This window comes from Lissotriton vulgaris, chromosome 1_1, assembly GCF_964263255.1.
Source record: "Lissotriton vulgaris chromosome 1_1, aLisVul1.2, whole genome shotgun sequence".
NCBI classification, from domain to species: Eukaryota; Metazoa; Chordata; class Amphibia; order Caudata; family Salamandridae; genus Lissotriton; species Lissotriton vulgaris.
In genome coordinates, this window is record NC_141685.1 from 1,246,438,532 (window position 1) to 1,246,462,246 (window position 23,715).

General features: G+C 45.1%; 1 protein-coding gene across 2 annotated transcripts in view; it reads right to left on the reverse strand.

The window, feature by feature from the left end:
* The window catches only part of GLRX2 (glutaredoxin 2), a 140,295-nt gene that overhangs the window by 78,067 nt on the left and 38,513 nt on the right, over positions 1–23,715 (reverse strand). For both annotated transcript variants that reach the window (XM_086964542.1, XM_086964539.1), the window contains exon 2: positions 11,795–11,858. In XM_086964542.1, the coding sequence (XP_086820668.1) occupies positions 11,795–11,857 (63 nt within the window). In that variant the 5' untranslated portion in view covers position 11,858. The remainder of the gene's footprint in view (positions 1–11,794; positions 11,859–23,715) is intronic.

Genomic DNA, 23,715 nt, shown 5'->3' on the forward strand with positions numbered 1-23,715 from the left:
CGAGGAGGCGGAAGAAAGCGAGGACGAGACGGAGGAAGCGGGAAGCCCAGAGGACGAGAGACCGAACAGTCATCCATGAGAGGAGGCGTCCCCAGTGGAAGGCTCCCAGGATGAGGTAGCCAGGCCCCTGACAGCGGGTCACCGCTTCGGGCAAGTGCTGTGGGGAACAGGGCGCATGCTGGGAGGGTAGATGTGCACACAAGCGCTGTTCACAGGTCTGTGAGGGGAGAGCTGGGTACAGACAGAATGGGAAGGGCTTCCTCTTTCATTATTTTGCTGAGATATTCTGCTTTGCTTATAATTTAGTTTTGGGTTAGGGGAATCACAGGGTTACCAGGTGGGCTGACTCTGACAAAGCAATAAATGGGCACAAAAGCTAGGGGACACCTGAAGCAAAGGCTCCCGGGGCTAAGTGTTCGACCCTCCCAAAGTGTTGTGAGGAACCTCAGGGACACATCCGGAAGGGAAAAGGACGGGATAGGGCGGGAGAGCGCAGATACTTAAGAGGCCATAGAGGATAAAAGGGACCACATACTGACAGCCTCTCCTTCTTGTCTTCTTTACCGAGGGGACGGCTGGTGTCTACTAAGTCAGGAGGAGAAACCGAAGATGGAAAGAGGAGAAAACGGGAACCAGACACTGCAAAGAGAGTGGAGTCGAGCCAGAACAGCGACTAGCCCTCTTGAGGCATTGTACCCAACCCAGTTGACCCCAATATAGTCCTCTATCAAAAGCAGTACAGTCGTCTGTGGTCTTTGAGTTGGTGACAAGAATGTGATCGTTTTCCTGGAAGAATAAGAGGTAGGGTTGCCCTACCTCTGTTTATTTTTGTGTTTTGTGGGGTAATATCCTTTAGAGCAGAGGTCTTTAAACTTTTTTGCTCTGAGCCCCCTACCCAAAATATTTTGAAGTTGAACCCCACTCCAAAATCTTATGGAAAGTCTTGGGTAATTGGTAAGATTAGAGCTGAGCACGGTGTTGGGCTTATGAGATAATACTGGGGCATTTTTTCAGTCGCTCATATTTCACACTAAAGGTGTGACGTTTAAAAGAGCAAACACTTAAAAAATTAGAATGGGCAAAAGACACTACTCCAATCAATTGAGGTCCTCATGCTCTTGGGCCCCAATGCAATTGCACCTTCTGCACTAATGATAGCTTCAGCCCTGAATAGGGCTATGCCCTCTGCCTCTTTCACCCCTTTCGTAACACATCCATTCTTGAAACAGATTGTCTGCCCCTTTCAGTAAAAATGAGCACCCACATGTGGCCCACCTCATCCCTAATGCTCTCCGCATATCTTATAGTAAACTATAAGACAGTCTTAATTGTGATGCAGTAGACCCTTCACATTCCTTGGCCCCAGTGCCACTTTGCCAGCTTCACTAATGAGACCTACTGCCTTGCAAAGCGGTACTTGTTCTCACCCCCTTGATAAAGTCCTCCTCCCATCCTCATTTCAGTCACCTCCCTGAAGCCTAATGCTAAGGTGTCTCCTCTTCTCCAATTTTTCCCGCTCTTGGGCCATTGGTCCGATGCCGAAAACAACACTAGCACAGCAAGGGTGCACTGAGCCCTAATGAAAGAAAGGAATGAGTAAGGCATCCATAATAGGGGCTTATTTGGGCCCTCACACCCCTGGGTCCTGGTGCCAACTGCACCTGCCCATTCCACTTGCCATTATTGGTAGACCTGAGATCCAAAGCAGACTGTCTGCCTCTTTATTTAAAAAAAAAGGGGGGGGGAAGATCCACATTGCCCCCACCTCTGGTTACTTGTTCTCTGGGCCCCAATGTTAACAAGGAAAATAGCTTCTTACCCCTTTGTGCTAGATATTAGGAAGCAGTGGCCCCTCACACCATTGTCCCAGTGCCAATGCACTGGCTGCACTAATAGTAGTGATGGCCTTTTTAAACAAAATGAGCCCACATTTCACAACACCTCTTCAGGGCATCTTTCTGAGGAAAGGGGGGGAAGCGGTCTCATTTATACGTGAAAAAAATTAAACACAACATGGTTCCACCTCCTCCGGGCCATTTCTTTGATGCTATCCATGGATTTCGCTCCTTTACTCTTTCTTCTGGGCCATTACCCAGAAACCCCAAGGGTCGGAATGATCAGGCCTCTGAATAAGACCCTTTGGCCTTTGAAAGAAACCCTCTCAACTGACCTGAAAGGACATCTGCATGAAAACAGAGGCCTTTCTGGGCCATTACCCTGAAACCCCAAGGGTCTAAATGATCAGGCCTCTGAATAAGACCCTTTGGCCTTTGAAAGAAACCCTCTCAACTGACCTGAAAGGACATCTGCATGAAAACAGAGGCCAACGTTGGCAGGGTGTATAAGGACAAAGGTGCCCATGTCTTTAATTTTACAAAAACTGTTCCCATACTTTTTGTTCAAAACAATCATTCCAGATTTGTTAATAGGACCCTGGTGATACCTCTGCATGAGAGGTAAAGGAAGAGGTCTAAAGAGACTTAATTTATGGAGTCACTTGAAGCATCATGATAACAAAAAATAATTATTTTTTAGAGGAAATGTAAGGATACTGAGTTTTGGAAAGTGTCCTTTTAATGGACTTTAAAAAAAGGACTGCACTAGGTACCATCTGGATAGCTATTACTAATACGTATTCTTTGAAAGCACTTGTTTGATCTTATACAGGGCCACTGGAATTATGCAATTCTGCTGCTCCAGCATTTTTTGCATAGTTATGGATTTGCCACATAATCCACCACCTGCAGTGTAATATGCAGATAACAAAAAACAATTTTGTTTCTAGCTCAAACAGATCTAAAGTTACTAAAACATGGTGATGTGGTTGCACACAGTGGAACCCCTTCACAAAGGATAACTTGTCATCTTTCAGTACCTTACTTCTAGATTTGGCGGTTAAATTGGTACTAATAAGGTGAAATCTTTGCCCAAACAGTACTGCCAAGTGAAAACATTTCTAAATAATTAAGTAATACTAGCTAACAATGTGCCGCAGTATACAGCACTTCATTATTTGCCTTTTCTTGCCGCATAATTCAGTAAACCCTACCGCATAATTTGGTGCTCCCCTGCCGCATAACTCTAAACACCCTGATCACATACACGAAATCATTGTGTGGCAGCCTATCCTTCAAAGTGATTAATACAATTTTAGAATAATGCCTTACATATTCATATTGCTTTCTGTTACATGCTGGGACCTTACAAAACTATAAATTCACTATTATGCTCTGCACCAACCAGGATTCAAGCTCTGTGACTCTCTGATCCCACATAGTGACATCTGCAGTTATCACATTAACCAAGTTTCATAATGTGAAGGAGTGTTTTTCGCATCAATTAGTTTAACTTGGATTTATTTTACACCTTATTTTACACTTTTGGGGTGTGTGCATAATTTTAAATGCAGTTGCTATAAACGTGTACATACAACAAAATACTTACAGAATTTTTTGTTGTTTTTAGCCAATCCTTTAGCCTAGCAACACCAGGGCTCAGAATTATAGCTGCCTTACTCTTTCGACACTTCAACTGTCATGCAAATGAAGATGGCCTAAAACGCGAAAAATAAAGTTTAGCTTCCAGGCGATCTTCATTCACAAGTACTTAATGAGTCATTTGCGCCCCCCTTGGAACGCCGCCACAGTCCCCCAGGGGAGCGCACCCCCCCAATTTGAAGAAATCTGCTTTAGAGGATCACTCCACATTTACCTGAAGGATGAGAGAGAGACAAATTGGGAGCTTACTTAATGGCCAGAGTCAGGAACAGTGGACCTCCCACTCCCATACCGCTTTGAGGTGTTTCGATTCACACAAGTTAAAGGCCATAGGGTCACTGTCTGTCTTCAACTCCACATAATGATGTTGTGACGATCAGAAAGGGACATATATTTGTAATATTTCCTGGAAGGTTTTTTCGCCAACACCATGAAAGGCAGCACATGACCTAGCCAGACGACCACGGTGAAAAAGGTAGACAAATGGAGTAACAACTGAAGAAGAGTTCTTGACTTGTGTGAGTCAAGTGCTGAAAAAAAGGGCACCTGATTCCTAGGTGGCAGTCTATTTTGTCCATTAGAGCTGAGAAACTGACTTTACTTCTGATGGACACAGCAGTAAAAGATAAGTATGTTATCTTTGACGCAATTAAAAAAAAACACTCACTTCTACCTGTCAATAAAAGACCTATTAAGAGTCTTTGATTTGAAGAAAGATAAAACAGAAATAAGCTGAAGCATACATTTGTGTTCAAACAATGTTAACTATTGCTAAAAGCAGAGATTATTTGAGGATTCCTTTCAAAACTTTAAAATCCACGTTTTTGTTTCAAATCATGAACATCCTCTCCCCAAGATACTCAGGATAGGCACCCTAAATTAACAAATGTGCAAAGTGTCAGTATCATAGCACCCCCTTATTAGCTAGAAAGGTTGCTTTCCCCGAGCAACCGGGAAACAGCCTTTACAACTCTGTATTTACAGCGCAATGAATTTACCACGCATCCTTTATCACGTAAACCCATTAACACGCATTGCCTTTACCACACAGGTTTTTACATGCATATGCCTTTAGCACACATGTCTTTACAGCTAAATAGTAAGTGTATATATTAGGTAGGTGTATATATCAGGGTATGGGCATTTGTAGGGTTTATCGGTGGGTAAGGGCATTGGGTGGTAAGGGCATTTATAGGGTTATGAGGTGGGTAATAATATTGGGTTGTAAGGGTATTTTTTAGGGATTGGGGTGGTAAGGGTATTGGGTGGTTAGGGTGATTTTAGGATTTTGGCGTGGGTAAGGGAATTGGGTTGTAAGAGTATTTTTAGGGTTTAGGAATGGGTAAGGGTATTGGGTGGTTAAGGTGATATTAAGGTTGGGTAGGGATATTGGGTGTTAAGGGTGGTTTTAAGGTTTGGGGTGGATAAGGGTATTGGATGGTAAAGGTGTTTTAAGGTTTATGGGGTTGGTAGGAGATTGGGTGGTAAGGGCATTTTTAGGGTTATGGGAAGGGATATTGGGTGGTAAGGGTATTTTTAGGGTTAAATGGTCGGTGAGGGTATTGGGTGGTAAGGATATTTTCGGGTTAAGTGGTGGGTGAGGGTATTGGGTGGTAAGGGTGTTTTTATAGTTTTGGATTGGTGTAGGAAAGTGCCTCTTTTGACATTGTTGGCTTCCACTTTTTACCTTATGTCTGATGGGATTGTGAACTGTAAGAGCACTGGGTCCCTGCTAAACAGGTCCCCATGTGCCAGATCTCTTTCCCAAAAACTGTACCATGATTGGCACAACTTCAGTTACCCCTGTAAGTCCCTAGTAAATGACATCATGACATCGCTAGTACCTAGGGCAAGAGTACTAGAGAGGGTCCTCTGGGGCTGCAGCACTAGTTGTGCCACTCCAGAGACCCCTCACTAAGGTTATGCGTATTGCGATTACAGGCTTCCAGTCATGGTGCCAAGAAATCTGAAGAGTCAACATGGTACACAGCCCTGTGTGCCATGCCACCACTACACTGCATAAGATATATGTAAGTCACCCCTACAGCAGGCCTTCAGCCCTAAGGCAGGGTGCATTATATCCTATGTATGGTCATATGGCGGTTAGAGTAGGTTGGTGGCAGCTCCTACTCGGTCCTGCAGAGGCATTTTTCTTCAAAGTATGCTCTTTTGTGTTAGTTCTTTTTAAACTGCTGCTGAAACAGATCTCTTGGACGGAAGCGCTCTCACTGAATTTTATCGTTTTAAAATTTGTTCTGTGCATTGCTTACATGTCCGGTTTACTCCAGGGTGCGAGGTGAGCCTTCCCTGCCCCGATCCACCGCGGATTGCTGTGCAGAATGTGTGGAGGGCGGGCGGCCATCTTTGGTGTAGTCCCGGACCCCGGCTGGGCTAGTGGCATCGCTCTAGCTGGGGGAGGGAGGTACACATATAAATTACTTGCCAAACTGGGTCGCTTGCGGTTAGAGTAGGTTGGTGGCAGCTCCTACTCGGTCCCGCTCAGACCTGCAGAGGCATTTTTCTTCAAAGTATGCTCTTTTGTGTTAGTTTTTTTTAAACTGCTTCTGAAACTGATCTCTTGGGCGGAAGCACTCTCGCTGAATTTTATCATTTTAAAATTTGTTCTGTGTATTGCATACCTGTCAGCTTTACTCCAGGGTGCGAGGTGAGCCTTCCCTGCCCCGTTCCACCACGGCTTGCTGTGCCGATTGTGTGGAGGGCAGGCGGCCATCTTTGGTGTAGTCCTGGACCCCGGCTAGGCTAGTGGCAGCGCTCTAGCTGGGGGAGGGAGGTACACATATAAACTACGCATGGCTTTTCGGACGCGCGCCGCTGGCGCGCCGAAGGTAAGCCAAAGGTTAGCCCGTAAGCGCCCGTCTGCGCCTAGCGCTGGCCATTTTCCTCCCCTTCAGTGGTTGGTTTAAAGAGGTACTCCCAGAAGGAGCTTATGGCTCTTAACAATACCATCTGCAAAGGCATTTAACCGTGGATGGTCTCTGATTGCTCCCATAAAATCTGTTCCCTTTGTAACTTCACCCTCCCTCCAATGTCAATCCAGTCCCTAGAAATAATACCAAAGATATTATATCGGCTTCACTAATAAACGCTCGCTCTATGGTGAAGCACGCTGCGGATATATTTGAGTTGCTGTCTGAGGGCAATCTTGACATCTTGTTCAACACAGAGACGTGGTTTAATAGCTCCTGCGCCCCTGTGGTTGAACTTGCCATCCCGAGAGTCTTCAAAATTATTAGGGCTGACCACGTAGCTGGGAGAGGCGGGGGTGGCGGTTGTCTTTAGAGACTCCTGATCTTTCCACAGTGAGTCCTCCAGCGAACTGGGAGATGGGGAGTTTCTTCACTTCTCCCTTGTTCTTTCCCCTCATTTCACACTTGGTGGCACACTGATTGACCGCCCCCAGGTCCCTCTGGACTCTTCCTTAAGGCACTGGAGGATGTGATCGTACCTCGGGCCCTGAGGTTCACAAAGTTTCTACTTCTGGGGGATTTCATCATTCATGTTGATATGAAGGAGTCACCTGATTTGCTTAGTCTGCTCGAATCCCTTAATTTAGCCCAGCTGTCCCAGTGGGTAAAATTGCCAACGCACTCGGGTGGCCATCTTCTGGACTTAATCTGTTCTAATTTTGCCCTGACAATATCCGACCCCCAAATTCTCTCTTGGTCGGACCATAGGCTCATTAGGTTTTCTTGGCCTCTAATTAAATCTCCCTGCTCGACCCTGCCTATCACCTACCATCAGAAGATCAACTTGCTAGCCCTGACCGACGGTCTTCAGCAGAGTCGTCCAGTGCTTGGCCCCGAGCTTACTGTTGCCATGGAGCAGTTTGACACCTGGATCAGCTTTGGGTTGCAGGCCTCTGTCAAACAGCGCACCCGCTCAAGCAAGCGCGCCACTCCCTCCAAGCCCTGGTTTTCACATGCCCTGAAAGAACTGAAGCTTAACTGCAAAAAGCTGGAGAGGTGCTGGAGACGCGCCTACTGCCCCACTGCTAAGGGGGCTCTACGTGCGGCTCAGAGGGTATACTATGATGCCATAAAATCAGCTAAGAGAGTTCTATGCAGGCAGGATTTCTAGGGCAAATAATAATAGCAAGGAAATCTTGTAGATTGTAAAAAGCTTTCTCTCTCCATGTGCTGCACAACCTTCGGTTCCCTCTTCCGCCCAATGGTGTGAGGTTTTGTCCTCTTTTTTTATAGACAAAATCCTTGGGATCCAGGACAGCCTGCGCGTCATTGGTCAGGTTCAGAGTAACCAGGATTTGCTTCCCTCCGGTCCCTCTCCCCCTAACTCTCTTGTTTTTAATGCATTCTCCTCTCCCACGGAGGCAGCTACTTTAGCTGTCCTCAAATCTATGAAATCTGGTTCCCCCACTGAACCTTGTCCGGCCCGCGTTTTAGGGAGTGTGGCGGAGGTGGTCTGCTCCGAGGTCGTAGAGATTATTAGCCTTTCGTTCAAGACTGCTACAGTCCCCGACGGTTGGAAACAGGCCAAACTCCTGCCGCTTCTCAAAAAATCAGGACTAAACTCAGATGTCCCAGCCAACTACAGCCCCATCTCTTTGCTACCAGCGCCGGCCAAAGCAACTGAGAAAATAGCATTCCGCCAGTTGGATGCCTCCGTGGAAGATTCACATGCTCTTCATCCTACTCAGTCTGGGTTTCCTGCTACCTATAGGAATGAGTCAGCATTGGTGGAAATTTCTGAGGCTAGAAGAGTGTGCCTGGACGGGGGCGGCAGAGCGGCTCTGATTATGTTAGTCCTCTCTGCCGCTTTCGATAGAGTACCCCATCAGCAGCTGATCTCGCGGTTGGCATCCATTGGCATTGCTGGTTCTGCATTAGAATGGCTGACTTCATTCTTGACCAATCGAACTCAGCAGGAGTGGATGCCCCCATAAGCTTCTTTGGCCAAGTTGCTATAACTTGGGTACCACAGGGGTCTACATTAAGCCCACTGTTGTTCACCATCTATTTGACCCCCCTGATCTTCTTGGCCGAAGAATTAGGAGCAAAAATAATTGTCTACGCTGACAACACGCAGCTGCTATTCACGTAGCCTGGCAGGGATCTGGACACCTCTGCGGTCCAGACCTGCCTCTCCTCAGTTTTCTCTTGGCTCGCTCTGGCCCAATTAAAATGTTATGAAAATAAATCAGAAATACTCCTATATGGGCAGTTTCACCCCAATTTTAGAGAATCTTTATGGCCACCTGACGTCCCTTTCCCCAGTGCTACAGGCAAATTAGCAAAAAACCTAGGTGTTTGGTTTGGGGAACACCTAAAATTTGAAGAGCATATTAAAAAGCTCACTTGTGGGTGCTTTGGGACTCTGAAAGCCCTCCTTAGGTTTTTCCCCTGTTGCCAAGGACGGCCAAAGAGACAGTGGCAAGGGCTCTTAATCTTTCCCGCCTCGATTATTCAAATGCCCTGTTCTCTGGCATTCCTGCCTACCTCACCAAACGTCTTCAAATTATACAAAACGCGGCGGCTAGACTCCTGTTCAATATCTCAAGGCAGTCTAGTGTCCGTCAATATCTGTGTAGTTTACATTGGCTCCCTGTCAAACAAAGGGTTGTGTTTAAATCTCTCACTCTCGCGCATAGAGCCATTCACGACCAAGGGCCGGCGTACTGGAGGAGACGTTTTGCCTGGTATTCACCTAGCCGTCCATTACGGTCTACTTCCCAACATCTGCTGGTTGTTCCCCGTTTTAAACGTTCCCGCCTTGGTGGCCAGTCCATCACCGTTAAGGCAGCCACTGCCTGGAACATTCTCCCTCCGCCCCTTCGCGTTATCCAGGATTTCAATCTTTTCAAAAAAGCATTAAAAACCCACCTTTTTAAACTTTCATTGTAACTACTCCAGATATTTCTGCTTTTTCTGCATTTGTACGCGCCAGGATACTCGTGAGTAATTAAGCGTGCAACAAAACCACCAATAACATAACATAACATATCAGCATAAGTTGATATGCCCCTACAATGTCCAGTCTATTAGGAGATGTTGGAAGTGCACAGGAAAGCCATAAGGATTAAATGGGCTGGATACCTGTTAACACGAGTTTCCTAGCTCTAAAATGGCTTCCCTGATTTAGAAGATGGTTGGTACCAAACATCTTGTCTTATTAAATTCTCACTGATGCCAGTGATAGCTTTATTAGTAAATTCACACAGGAGAACCTTCTAGAGGGTCTCCTGAAAACCTACCAGGCACTGGTGTGGTCTCTGTGTTGTTTTTTACCAGTCTGCCACCACCAAACATGTTTCTGACCTCTTGGAGTGAGAGTCAGTGCTCTCAGAGGACAGAGACAAAGTCTGCTCTGGGCGGAGGTGCTTCACACCACCTCCCAGGATAGGATGGCCTTCCAGGGCGTGAAGCTTCAAAGGCGATGGCGCCTTTAAACTTCAAACCCATAATCTCCAGCTAGTGGGGAGGCCAAACCCCCTTTCCTGCTCCACTTTTGCCAGGAGGAAAGGCAGGAAAATGAGTTGGATTAGGTAGAAGATCCCCACTTTGCTGACACCACCCCTGGGACGAGGCAGAAATTCGGAGCACCTCCAGCCTTCAAGAAATCGCCAAGAAGCATCCTTGGAGTGAAGGTATCACTTCTCTGCATCCGGCCCCAGTACTGACCAACCAGCTTTACTCTCGAGGTCCCCAGGCCCTTGCAACCTCCTCCCTTTAAGGCGATCCATCAGATTTACCAGTAAGCCCTCTTGTGCAGTGTACTTTTAAGTGGCCCCCTTCATCTTTGTGTACCAGCTTCGAAGACCTCAGCACCCTCCTCCTAGCCGATCCGGGACGCTGCAGAACTTCTCCCACTGGAACTTTGGGCCTGGTCCAGACCTCAACCTAAAAAGACGAGGTGACATTATTAAAAGCATTACCTTAATTTCTATGCATTTGTCCTGCTTTTTCCCATTCTTTCCTATTGTGCGCAATTGCACGTAGAAGTGATATATTTATCGAACTTTGCTAAATCGTATCTCTGAAAGTACTTACCTTAGAATTGTGTTCTTGTTCCTAAAAATTTGATAAAATTCGATACTATTTTTACAAATTGGTCTCAGATTTATTATTGAGTGTGTATTTAATTTATTGCCTATGTGAGTACAACAAATGCTTAGCACTACTCTCTGATAAGACTAACTGCTCGGCCACACTACCACAAAAACAGAGTTAGTATTATCAACTTTTATCTCTGTATACCAATTGGGGATTCCCCAGACTCTCTACATAGTGTACTTCATTTTAGTACCCTGTACAGAGAGCCAGTTCCCTACAGGTGGATAAGGGCAGTGGGTGATAAGGGGGTTTTAGGGTTAAGAAGTGGGTAAGTGTATTGGGTAATAAGGGTGTTTTTAGGATTTAGGGGAGGGTAAGGATATTGACTGATACATGTGTTTTTATGGTTATAGGGTGGTTAGGGATAATGGTTGGTAAGGGTATTTTAGGGTTTAGAAGCTGCTAAGAGCATTGGGTGGTGAGGGTTTTTTATAGTGTTTTTGGGGTAGGTAAGGGTATTGGGTGGTACAGGTGTTTTTAGGGTTTAGGGATGGGTAAGGGTATTGGGTGGTAACAGTATTTTTAGGGGATGATAAGGGAAGATATATATATATATTTACACACACCCACACACACATAAGTAAATATATACAAAATAGGGGTTTTACTTACCTGATATATACCTACCATTCAGTAGTAAAGGCGTGTGTGTTAAAGACTTGCGTGGTAAAGGCATTGCTTCTAAAGGATTTAAGGTAAAGGCAGGCGTGGTAAATTCTTTCGATATAATGTCATACAATCAAGAAACCTGTTATTTTTTGGTTCTTTAGTAGTACGCTAAACTTTGATTTCACTAGATATCAACTTCACAAATAGCTATACATTATTCTCCATATATTCCTTTGTGCAGTCAAGTATACAAGCTTATGTCATAGTGTACATACATCAATTATTTCATGCATCAGAATGAAAGGTAACAATTCAGTTGCCTGGGTAATCAAAGTTACAGGTATTTACAGTTCCCTCCCTCCCTCAAAGACCTATCAAGACCCATCCATACCCTTCTAAAATAAACTTGAATGGAGGTCAGTCACTATGGGTTCACTATGGTTTATCCGAGTATGGGCATAATGTAAAGGCTCATAAAAAAGTAAAATGAGCACCTCCTTCCAAAACCTCATATGAATGGAGGTACTGAAAGTAGAACCTTTTAACCAGCAAATTGGAAACATATACACTTCAGATGCTATCCAGCACGACTTCACTTACCTCCACAAGCTTCACTGCCCCTGCGTCTAAGAGCTCGCGATTACTGGACGTGCTGTTCCCCATGCTGAAGAAACAAAACAGCAAGGTATAAGAGATGAGTAGAATGCCTCGGCGCCCCAAACAGCACGTCTCCTTAGTAATGAATTTCACAATATCGACAGTAGCACCTCAACAATAAGATTTCAGCTCATACTAAGGATACCAGCTACATTACAAGGTGCCTAGGAACAGAAAATTCCCCATAACATCCTAAAATATTGTTCCAGTAGTAATAAGAGCAGGCCAAGTCCCCTCATGTAAAAACAGTTTCCACCGCGGAGTCAGTGAACAAGCTGATCAATGCGTGGCTCTAAACATCTTTACTTAGAGTTGTTTGCCTTTCGATTGAAGTGTACTAGAGTGGATGGATAGTTTGAAGAGGTACAGCACGAAGGTAATGACTGTAGACTAAAGACTTTGTTTAATACGAACCATATCAGAAAAAAACAAGCCCCCAAGCAGTCTCCTTGCCCTGTCTATATCCTTTCACTTTTCCTAAATGAATTGTACAGCACTACATTGCTTGGTAGCTAGCTTTGCACCACATTTGTCCGCAAATATATACAGCTTCATCTTCTACCCTCTCCTTAACCCCTCCATTTGTACAACTCTCTGCTGCTACGTAGCTAGGTTTGCGCTATAAAAACTGCCATATTTACATATTTATATTCAATGGCTATAGGACTGCAGATTCCTCTGTGTGAGAAATGTATTTGCTGAAAAAGGTATCCAGTAAAGGAGGGCACATAATCCACATGTGGTATGCTGCAGTGAGGAACACTTCCTCAGCAAATTGCAAAGACCACTCCCACTTAAGTCAGCTTCCAATAGGGATGTTCAAGACAAGGAGTTATGGTACAGAAAAGCTGACCTATTACAAGAGGCGGGATTAAGAGGCAAGATACCACTTTACAGGGTTAGGTAGTCAAGATGACGGCCTTCCCCTAAAGGTGGGTGAGGGTATAGAGTATGCAGAAGACAGTTGCCACCCTATTGTGGAATCCCAAGATGACTGTCTTCATCTTAAAGTAAGTGAGGGTGCAGAGCGGAAAAAGGACGTCGCTAGAGAGTATGCAGAAGATAAGTTGCCACCTTACTGTGTACCTTGGAACCCTGTACTCTACCACCTCCCCCCCCCACCACCAGAGGTGAGACCCAACCTATCCACTGATGGTGTTTTAGACCCCCCTCCCCTCCTTCCAAAAAATGATGGATGTGCTTCAACAACATCCTTCCCCTCCACTCTAATTTTACTTAGGGCTTCAAGCCTTTAACTATTGGAGAATAGGATTACAGCATCTAATGCTCACCCCTGATAAATAGGTTTATGACTGCGCAAGGATGCACTTGAGGCAATCGAGTTTTTGTGGTTGACTTTCCATTTCAGCTGCATTTTGTTGTGCAGAGAACCACCAATGGAGGTATTGTGACACAAGTTGAAGACGCTACACTGCAGCACACAGGACATATAGGCCCACTGCTGGAGAGGAAAAACCATAAGGGTCGGAACCACATTACAGAATTGTACACTAAGGTGCAAGTACGAATACCATTTACAGTGGGCACCAATACTCAGGAGTCAACCTGAACTAGGTCACGTCTTAGACCCAAATATTCAAGCGTAACTAAGCCACACCTTGGTTGTACCCAAGTGGTGTGCAACCCTTCACCTCCAAGCACTTTTGAAACATTTAACAATTTTTTCTGAACACAGGTACATCAAAGGTTGCTATTATGTGTAGGCAAGTGGCGTAATTTAGTGGAAAGATATTCACTTTTAAAATGTATGAAAGCATTATAGCATCAATGCTCTATAAACATCAATACATCTTTTAAGTAGCAAGGTTCATGAATCATCAAACGATCTAAAAGAAAAATCTCATCCAAATAATTAAAAATCTCAAAATAATCAGTGACCCCTTAAATTCTAATAATTTCTTGAATCCCATGGCGAACTTAATCTTTCCTTCAAGGGATCTCCACTAATAATCATAAGCACTGGATAGTCCGTTACTTGTCCAAGATCTCAGAGCATTTTTCCCAAAGTTTCATTTGTGGTACAGCATTGCCTCACTTCTGGAAATGCCAGGAAGTAAATGTGACACAGATATTCAATTTAACAGCCTAAAACGGGCATATGGCCAATTCCATCAACTTCCTGCAAAACCTGGGGAAAAATAAATCAAGTCAAGAAATGTAACTAGAAAGAAAAGTTACATTTTAAAATATCTTTCATAAATACTTTTTTGTTTCTTCGGTGAATTAAAGGGGAGGTTAGGGCTACAGTGAAAACAGGAGCTCAGAGCTTGGCCTTTTTATTTAACATTTTGATTCAAAGAAACATGACAAACAGTGCAGTCACCAAGTACATCATTGAAGGATATTATCGGGAGAAAAATCGGCATAAAGCCATACCCCAGGACTGTATAACGTTACAACGCATACATTTACAACGCATGCACTTACAATGCAGTTTTTACATCGCAACATCCACTACAACACATTTCATTACATCACATGACACTACACTGCATATTAAAAAACTACCTTTATAGCGCATTCCAAAACATCGCATACTAAATTTATAACGTAATACCATTACAACGCAGACCATTACATTGCATTTAAGGTGAGTATTGGATAATATAGGGGTAAAAATGTATTATTCTAACTCCAGGGGGTGCAACAGTAGGGTAAGTGTTGGATAGTGTAGGGGTTAAAATTACTATTCTAACTCCAGGGGGTGCAACAGTAGGGTACGTGTTGGATAGTGTAGGGGTACTATGCGTTGTAATGGTATGTGCTGTAATGCCTGTGTTGTAGTGACATGCGATGTAGTGTCATGCGTTGTATTGGTATGCGTTGTAAAGGATGTTGTGATGAAATGACAGCCTTGTAAGAGTACTGTGATGTAATGATTGCGTTGTAAAGGTTGTTTCCCATACCCGAGAGTCACATAACATGGTTTATTTAGCAAGGTTCAACATTGTCCTCCAATTCTGAACGTGTGATAAGATCGCTCCTCAGCCAGATAAAAAAATTAAGTTTCATGCAAAATATACAGCAATAGGTAGTACAAATGTAGCCAGGAGGGGTCCAACTGACACTACACCTGGCAATTGTGAGAATTAGGCCGGGTCATTCTCTTTGTAGGAATGAGACATCACCCACAAATCTGAGACCCGTAGTGTTTTGGACTTCATCAGGTGTAAGCACCTGTTCTATGTTGTCTCCATATGTAAGTGGTAAATGGACGCCATGTTGTATTGAATTTGGCCACTGAGTCCAGCACAATAGCTGTGCATTTCTCAATGACATAGAGGTTCCACACCTTCCCCCACACATGTTGAGCAAGGGTGTCTGGGGTTGCTTCCACATCTGCGCGATACACAGTCGGGCTGCCAGAAATAAGTGAGAGAGAAGACGTCCTGATGGAGTTGATGTGAGAAGAGCCTAGAGCCAGTTGTGGATCTCAGGGCTGTGAAATACTAGTGATGGAGTGTATCATAAGACTTCATCCCAAAATGTTTGTAGGGTCGGGCATATCCACCATACATGCAGGAGGGCGCCTTGTTCCCTGCAGCTGAGCTTGCCCTTTTTAAGGTTTTTCTCTTCACAAAGTTTAATTCTGGCCCCAAAAATTATTTTTTCCACAAAAATTACACCTTTTTGTAAAATGCCCAGAATGTGGCAGGACAAATGGCCAAAATAGACCCTCGAGTCTGTAGACTGTGTCAACCACATTCACACAGTCCCAGAAGGTGTCATCACTGCAGCTCCTTCTCCAAGCATGCAAAGATTTTCCTGCATGTCTAGGCAGAAAGGTGAAAGCAGCAGGAATCACTTTCTGGAGAAAGCTCTAATGAGAGGAGTGGCTGCTTCCTCTGCCAGTGCTCCTATCTCACTCTCTTAGTATTCTTGCAGGAAGACATACCAAAGGAGAAGACATCGTTAAGAAACAACTTCCCTGTTCAACTTCAAGGACACCATCGTCGAGAAGAGGTACAGCTCCAACATGCTCACTATCACGGGTTAGATCAACATCGAGGACAATCTTTCAAAAAGACTGCGGAGCGGCTGAGTAAGGTGAATTCTTAAAGATTTTATTCTGAATCACACTTTGACTACTCTAGAGCTATATAGACCGGCTTTTCCAGTACTTATACTGGACTCACCTTCTCTGCCACCTCCTCCTTTGACTCTACATCCTCAGCGGCTTTTGATGCCTCCTCCACCACCACCTTCATTCCTGAAGAGCTTTCTAAGGCTTACAATAGATAAGCAATTCGTGTCTGTTCCTGTGAGACTGCCACCAAGGTGTTCCAGGCCTCCATTCTAACATTCCCTTTCTCACTGTAGATCTAGGACAAGGTCAAGACCCACCACCTAACATATCATTCAAGATCAAAACCCCCGATGCAGATGGGATTCTACATCCTGATCCCTTTTGCCAAGGACTTCCTACTTGACATGACCTACAGTGAGATACTCTTTCACACTGACAGACTCCAGTGAGGGTATATCCTGTTGAAGATATGAATACTTTTCAATAAGATTTTATAAGACAGTCAAACAAACAGAAAATCTCTCTTTCACTGCAACATTCACATCTGTTATTTTCGAGGCGTCACATCAACATTGCGCCTCAAAGCCTTTTTTACCATTCGTTCCAGGTCTCGATGAACTATCAACAGAACTTTTCCTAACTTTAGCTTCTGCAAAGGCAGCCCCACCTCGACTTTAAAAGAAGAATGATGGTATCCATTCAGGGGTGGGGAATTCCTATCTCCCGACGAGACATCTAGATTTCGTAGGAGGGCTAGAGGTTTTAATTTGCATTTTGTCCAAAGGACAAGTAGACAGTTTAATAGTAATAAGATACACAGCTGTTCAACCCTGTAGGTCACAGCCAGTAGATAAGTTGCTCTGAGCAGTTTATTGGCAGTGAAAAGGTCAATGCAAAACTGGGGCCTGCATTTTAATTTCCCCAGAGCAGAACAATAAAATGAGAAAGCAGAGCTCAAAGTTTGAGCCAGCTGGATAAGCTCGTGTGGCTTCCAGGTTCTCCCCTGGTCCGTTTATTATCTTTAAGCATGAGACACACATCGAGCTTCTGCAGCCCCAGTACACTCGCAGCAATGACAAGTAAGAGGCTGCTTTTTGTGCCTCTTGGCCTCTTGCTCTAACTTGAACTGTATGACCCCTGCCTTGTATTCTCTGCTCCACTCCTGGGCCTCATAGGGCTCCAATATCCCTGCTCATCTTCAACTCAATTTGATTTCCCTTCTTATACACCCCATCCTTGGCACTTTGTGTTTTCTGTACACCTTATGTTACACCCGGTGCCTGAACCACTCCACCCTCCGCTGCACTCTGACATCCCTCACCCGCTCCCCTTGGCCTCTCAGATCTTACTTCATCGAGGGCTTACATTAAAGCTGATCAGTTTCCCCAGGGGCTTTCATGCAGGCCGAAGGCCACCCCCAATTCTGTTCTTGCACTAGGCCTCTCATCTCACTTTGTGCCTGCACCAGGGACATTGTGAATACAACGCTGTGGCAACTACAGCAGCTGTAGAGTTTTTGATGGGCCTCTTCAGTCTGCAGGTCCGCAGACAAAGGCCCATAATAGACTTGAAAGGGTGGGTGGGAGAGTGAGTGAATGGGTGGATGAATAGATGCATGGATGAATAGTGAAAGGGTGGATGGATAGATGCATATATGAATAAGTGAACGGGTGGATGTATAGATGCATGGATGAATACATGGAAGAGTGGATTTTAGATGCATACATTAATGAGTGAAAGGGTGAATGGATAGATGCATGTATGAATCAGTAAACGGGTGGATATATAAATGCATGGATGAATACGTGCAAGAGTGGATGATAGATGCATACATTAATGAGTGAAAGGGTGAATGGATAGATGCATGGATGAATAAGTGAGGCTGGATGGATAGTTGGATGAATGAATGGAGTGAAAGGGTGGATGTTTAGATGCATGAATAAATGAGTGAAAGGGTGGATGTATAGGTGCATGTATGAAAGAGTGGATGGATAGATGCATGTATGAATAAGTGAAAGGGTGGATGGATAGGTGCATGTATAAATAAGTGAAAGGGTGGATGTATAGATGCATGGATGAATATGTGCAAGAGTGGATGATAGATGCATACATTGAGTGTAAGGGTGAATGGATAAATATATGGATGAATGAGTGAAAGGCTGGATGGATATATGGATGAATGAAAGTGTAGTGAAAGGGAAGATACATGGATGAATGAGTGAATGGATGTAAGGATGGATGTTTGAAAGAATGGTAGGATAAGTGCAAGGGTGAATGAAGGGATGGGTGAGTGGATGGATAGGTCGAAAGTGGATTGATGAGTGAAAGGATGGACGGTTTATTGAAAGGGTGGATTAAGTGGTGAGAGAGTAGATGAATAGATGGCTGAGTGGGCGGGGATAGATGGCTGAGTGGGAATGGTGGATAGATGGCTGAGTGGAAATGGTGGATAGATGGCTGAGTGGGCGGGGATGGATGGATGGGTGGGTGGCTGGGTCGAAGGGTTGATGGATGGGTGGACAGTTGAGTCTAAAGGTGGATGGAGGAATTAGTGATGGGTGAATGGATATATGAGCGAAACGGAAGATATACGGGTGAAAGGGTGGATGGACGAGTAAAAGCATAAATGGAGGAAGTGAAAGGATAGGTGGATAGATGAGTGAAAAGGAGGATAGATGGGTGGGTGGATGAGTGGAAGGATGGATGAATAGGAGTGAAGAGGAGGATGTGTAGAGTGAAAGGATGGATGGATGAGTGAAAGGAAGGCTGGATTGATCAGTTGGGTCAATAGGTTTGGAGATGGCAGGATAGCTTTGAACAGAGGCTTCATGAACACCACACTTTTCAGCTACAGTAGAGGCGGAGCTCTTGATGGGCCTCTTCTGTCTGCAGCTCGGCAGACAAAGATTCGTAATTGTGAAACGATGAATGGATGTGGGTGAAAGGATGAGTGAGTGAAAGTGTGGCTGGCTAGATGGATGGATGGATGGATGGATGGATGGATGGATGGGTTACAGGGTTTAAGGATTAGAGAGCGAAAGGATGGATGAGTGTAAAGGATAAATGGATGGATGAGTGGAAGGATGGATTGATGGATGGGTTGAAGAGTGGGTGGAAGGATGAGTGAAAGGGAGGGTGGATAGATGAGTGAAAGGGAGGGTGTATGGATGAGCAGATGGATGGATGGTTGAAATGGATAGGTTTGGAGATGGATGGGTAGGTTTGGAAATGGATGAGCGGATGGACTGACGGACGAACAGTTTGGTGAAAGGCTAATGGATAAAAGACTGAATGGGGGCCAATGTAAAGGTGAAATGCTAGATATCAGTGTGTTAAAGGATGAATGGATAGATGCTCAGATGGAAGAGACAAGAGAGTTATTCTGGCGAGGATTCCAATTAATTTTTTGCTTGCTTGGTGTCATAAGAACTTTGGATCAACGTGGTGGGTATTTTAATTTTCTGGTTACTCACTTGGCCTACACTATGCTCGTTTCTCTACCTTGGGATTATCAGATAGGCGTGCTGCTGTATGCCAGCGTGTTCTTACTAGACCGTTGGTATTTGGTCTCATAAAGGCCATATTGCCATAGAAATTCCTGGCACTGAACAAAACTACTTTATAAAAGAGCACACATGAAGCCAGCTCACAGATAGGAAGAGATAGCATTTTAATAAAAGCACAAAGTATTGGTTAACTCAGATTTAATTAGGGGCTCAGTTGTTAAAGTCACAAAGGGCACCCATGATATATGACTTTGTATTCATGCAGATCTACGTTTTTCATGAATTCACATGAATTTCCTTAAGTAGGCCAGGAAACCGTAGTCCTAGAAAATCTTTGTGAATTGCATCTTAGCATGAGCAAATATGAATATGCCCCAGCGGAAATCTGTTGATTGTTTACAAGTTCACTTTTTCTCCAACCACATTTTTCCCAGCCATGGAAGAAACTTTACTTCTGCCATTGTCAGGGGTAAATTGCCGACCTTTCTCAGTATGGGAAAAGATTACAGAAGAGCTGGTGAAAAACTCCAAAATTCAAATCTTTCTATAGTAATAGCCTGACATAACCAGAAAGGCTATTATCAGAGCTCTTCTATAAAGAGATTGCAGCCATTATTTGACGGCGCACTACATGGCACCAAAGGGACAAGTGGATTTTGTTACAGGACATGTAGATTTATGAAGCTACTTGTCCCATGGACAAGTACATATTTCATAAAATTCCACACCCCTGATCCATTCAAGTCCTTATTGCTGCAGCAGATAGATAATTTCGCGCAGCAGAAGGATACCGTCATGGTTTGGCCGTGTGACTTTCTCCTGGCTAATACCCATAAGGCTCAAACCCTGTGGCACATTACATGATCTTGAACCTTCTGTTTCCAGGGTACACATTATGTGGGTCTCATGCAGATGATTAAATATCTCAGATGAAAACTGAACTAGACACCCTACGAGCCAGTAGTTTGGAGAAGAAAAGAACTACAGTAAGGAGGCCATCAGTAATCTGCCCCCTCCACTGTTAGTAAACAATCACTCCCCACTTCTCCATCTTCTGTTACCCATTCTGGTGGAGGGAAGCATATTGTTTTACTTGGAAAAGCGGAGGTCTATAACCAGCGAAAAATGGGTTCAGAATATTGTGCAAAAATTATACCGTTTCAGGTTCAAATAACCTCCACCAGCAATTTTACAAAAGATGTCACCCCTTACATAAGAAACAACTTCAGCACAAAATTTCCATTGTCTATTTAACCCCTCCCCTGCTGATGACGGAACCGCTCCGTCATCAGCTGCGGTGGCGCTGTGCTGATGACGGAGCGGTTCCGTCATGGCCCGCCCGACGCTCCTGCGCGGCGCGAATTCCGCGCCTGCGCTGAGCGTTCTATTGAGCGGGCGGGGCGCGGCAAAGGCAGACACACTGCGTGAGACATCCACACATGGAAGCAATGTGCCAGTTTCCCCCACTGGAGGCCCTATCAGACCTAACCACTAAAACCGCTGATATGGAATGGCGCTCCGAAGTTGTGGAGGTACACTTTCGAAGATGCAATCTCTGGTTTGTCGGACTCCCGGAAGGAGTGGAAGGGAAAACACAGGAACTCTTTCTAGCAGCATGGATCAAAAAACACTTGCTGGGGCGAACCTCTTGCTGTTTTTCGTGATAAAACGTGCGCATAGGGCGCTGGCTTTATTACCCCCTGCAGACACAGCTCCATGAACTATCATTGTGAAAATTCTAAACTACAGAGGCTGTGACAATATCTTAAAAGCAGCTTGGCAGGATGGGGATCCAGTCTTCCAGAACCACGTGACACGCATCTTCCCTGATTACACGCGCCTAGTGCAACAACAGAGCGCGTCCTTTGGAGGAGTGAAACAGAAACTTAGGGCGATGAATCCTCAATAAATGCTCCTCTACCCAGCCAAGATGAAAGTTCGGCATGGTGACACTGCCCATATTTTGCATTCCCGGAAGAAGCATGGGACTGGCTCTAGATACACAGTGAAGGGAGGCCCCTGCACCGGGGGGGGGGGGGGGGTGAGGGGGGAGGGTGAGGGGGGGAAATGGCAGCTAAAAAACCCCGCACAGGCAAACAGTAGGCGGAGTCTGGACCCACAGTATGTCCGACTCAGAGAATAGTGGTGCAGTGAGACGAATCCTTGGACATGGAAAACTCAAAATCCGAAGCAGAGGACAGAGCGTCACCTAGAGTGGACCGACAGCTACAACTAGCCAAGCGTGAAGCGCAAGGGCACTAGTGGAGGAAGTCACAGCCACAAGTTCGGATACCAGCATGGGGGACTTGGTGGAAGACACCCCCCAGTCGGAGAACTCCTGATATGTCTATAGACTGGGTGTTTGCTGTTGTGGAGATTGATGAGTGTGCACTGCCAGATAAGAGACATGACTGACCGAACGAGGGTAGGGGGCACAACAAGTGCATATGGGGCCTGAAATAGAAATTTGCTGATGTGGGCCGAGCAATGTAGAGACTGGGTAGGGACCAATCGCAAGGCAGGCAGGCACATGCTCCTTCCTCCTTACACTCTCTTCTTGTTCGGCTTTCTGCACGACTGATGGACGAGTGACTAGGTGACTGAAGGCGAGCTTGAGAGTGAGTGAAGACGTGCATTGCAGAGGGTGTACTAGCGGTCACACCAGGGTCCCGACAATGCACCACGGCCACCTGGCACAAAGTGAACCTTAAATGACTGAGTGTATTGCATCTGAAGTTCAGACAGCAGTCACGGACCGCCAGTCCTGAATGATTGAATGATAACTAGAGAGACTTTTACCCATTTAAAGTTATGGATCATTGTTTTTAGGCTATTGATGTTCTCCTCTTACTTAGTTTTTACTTCGTAAGGGGAAAAGGGGATGGGGAGGATGTAGTGGGAGTTGGACACACATGGGGACGCACAAATTGTTTCTGAAGTGTTTACTCGGGGCTGGGGTGCTTCAAATGTTGATTTTGCATGTATCACGGGTATCAATGGTTGCAAAGAAACAGGCACCTGAAGAAGGAAAACCACTGGTGAAAAAAATATGGGACGGTTTAAATTTATAAAATGGAACATGTGGGGTCTGAACTCATTTGTAAAGCGCTACAGAGTGCAGACTAATCTGCGATACTAGGGAGCCCAAATAGCTCTCCTGCAGGAGACACACCTGTCAGATACTGAGTCACAGAGGCTACTTAAGAAATGGAGGGGACAGCTATTCTCCTCCACTTACTCCATATGTGCAAGAGGGGTAGCGATTTGGGTAGCCCCACAAGTCCCATTCTATATCCATGGTTACAAAACAGACATAGTGTGAAGATACATTGTGGTGCATGGTGTGTTCGATGGCGTAGAGGTGTGCTTGGTGAATGTATATGCCCGAACATAGATGACAGTAAATGTTTTATGGAACTAGAAAGACTTTAATCCGCTATACAAGAGGCCATTAATATGGGCAGGAGACTAATTGTGTGTTGGATGATACGCTAGATAGACACCCCCCAAGACTAAACACCAAACCAAACATGTCTGTAGCCCTGTGCGGTGTAATGGCACGTCTACACTGTGTGAACATTAGGCACAAACAGCACCCAGCTGCACATGGGTACACCTGCTATACCCCATCCAAGACAGTCTCTAGTAGACTCAATAGATTTCTGATTTCTGAGGAAGCCTCCTCGGCGCCGGCCCAGACCAGTATACTGGGACACTACCTTTCGGACCATGCCCCAGTGTCGCTGGAATAGGGGGTGGAGCGCAGCAGCACGAAGGTACCACTGTGGCGCCTACGAACTGAGGCCCTCCGGGACGTTGTATTTAGAGATGAAATTAAGAGAGGTCATAACAGGTTTTTTCGCTAGTAACTGGTTATTTGCAGCCAACAGGGGATTAGAATGGGACACACTAAAAGTGGTCACCCATGAAGAATGCCTGTCCAAAATAGGGTGCACCAGGAGACTGTTAGAGTTGGAGCTCACTGAAGCGGAAGGCGAGTTAACCAAACTACAACACCGGGGACAAGAACAGGAGCCGCACAGTGAGGCTTTCCTACACACACAGCACAGAGTGGGACAGGTGTGGGATAGGCTGGATTTAGTGCACTAAGACCAATGTAGCTTTATGCCGGGAAGAGGCACACACAGGAATCTTCGCCGCCTTTTGCATGTGATGCACTCAGTGGCAGGCAGCGATATCAGGGCAGCTGTAGTTGCCCTAGATATCGAAAAGGCATTTGACATCTTGCGAATGGAATATCTGTGGGAGGTCTTAAAGAAAATGGGATTCGGTAGAGAATACATAAATTG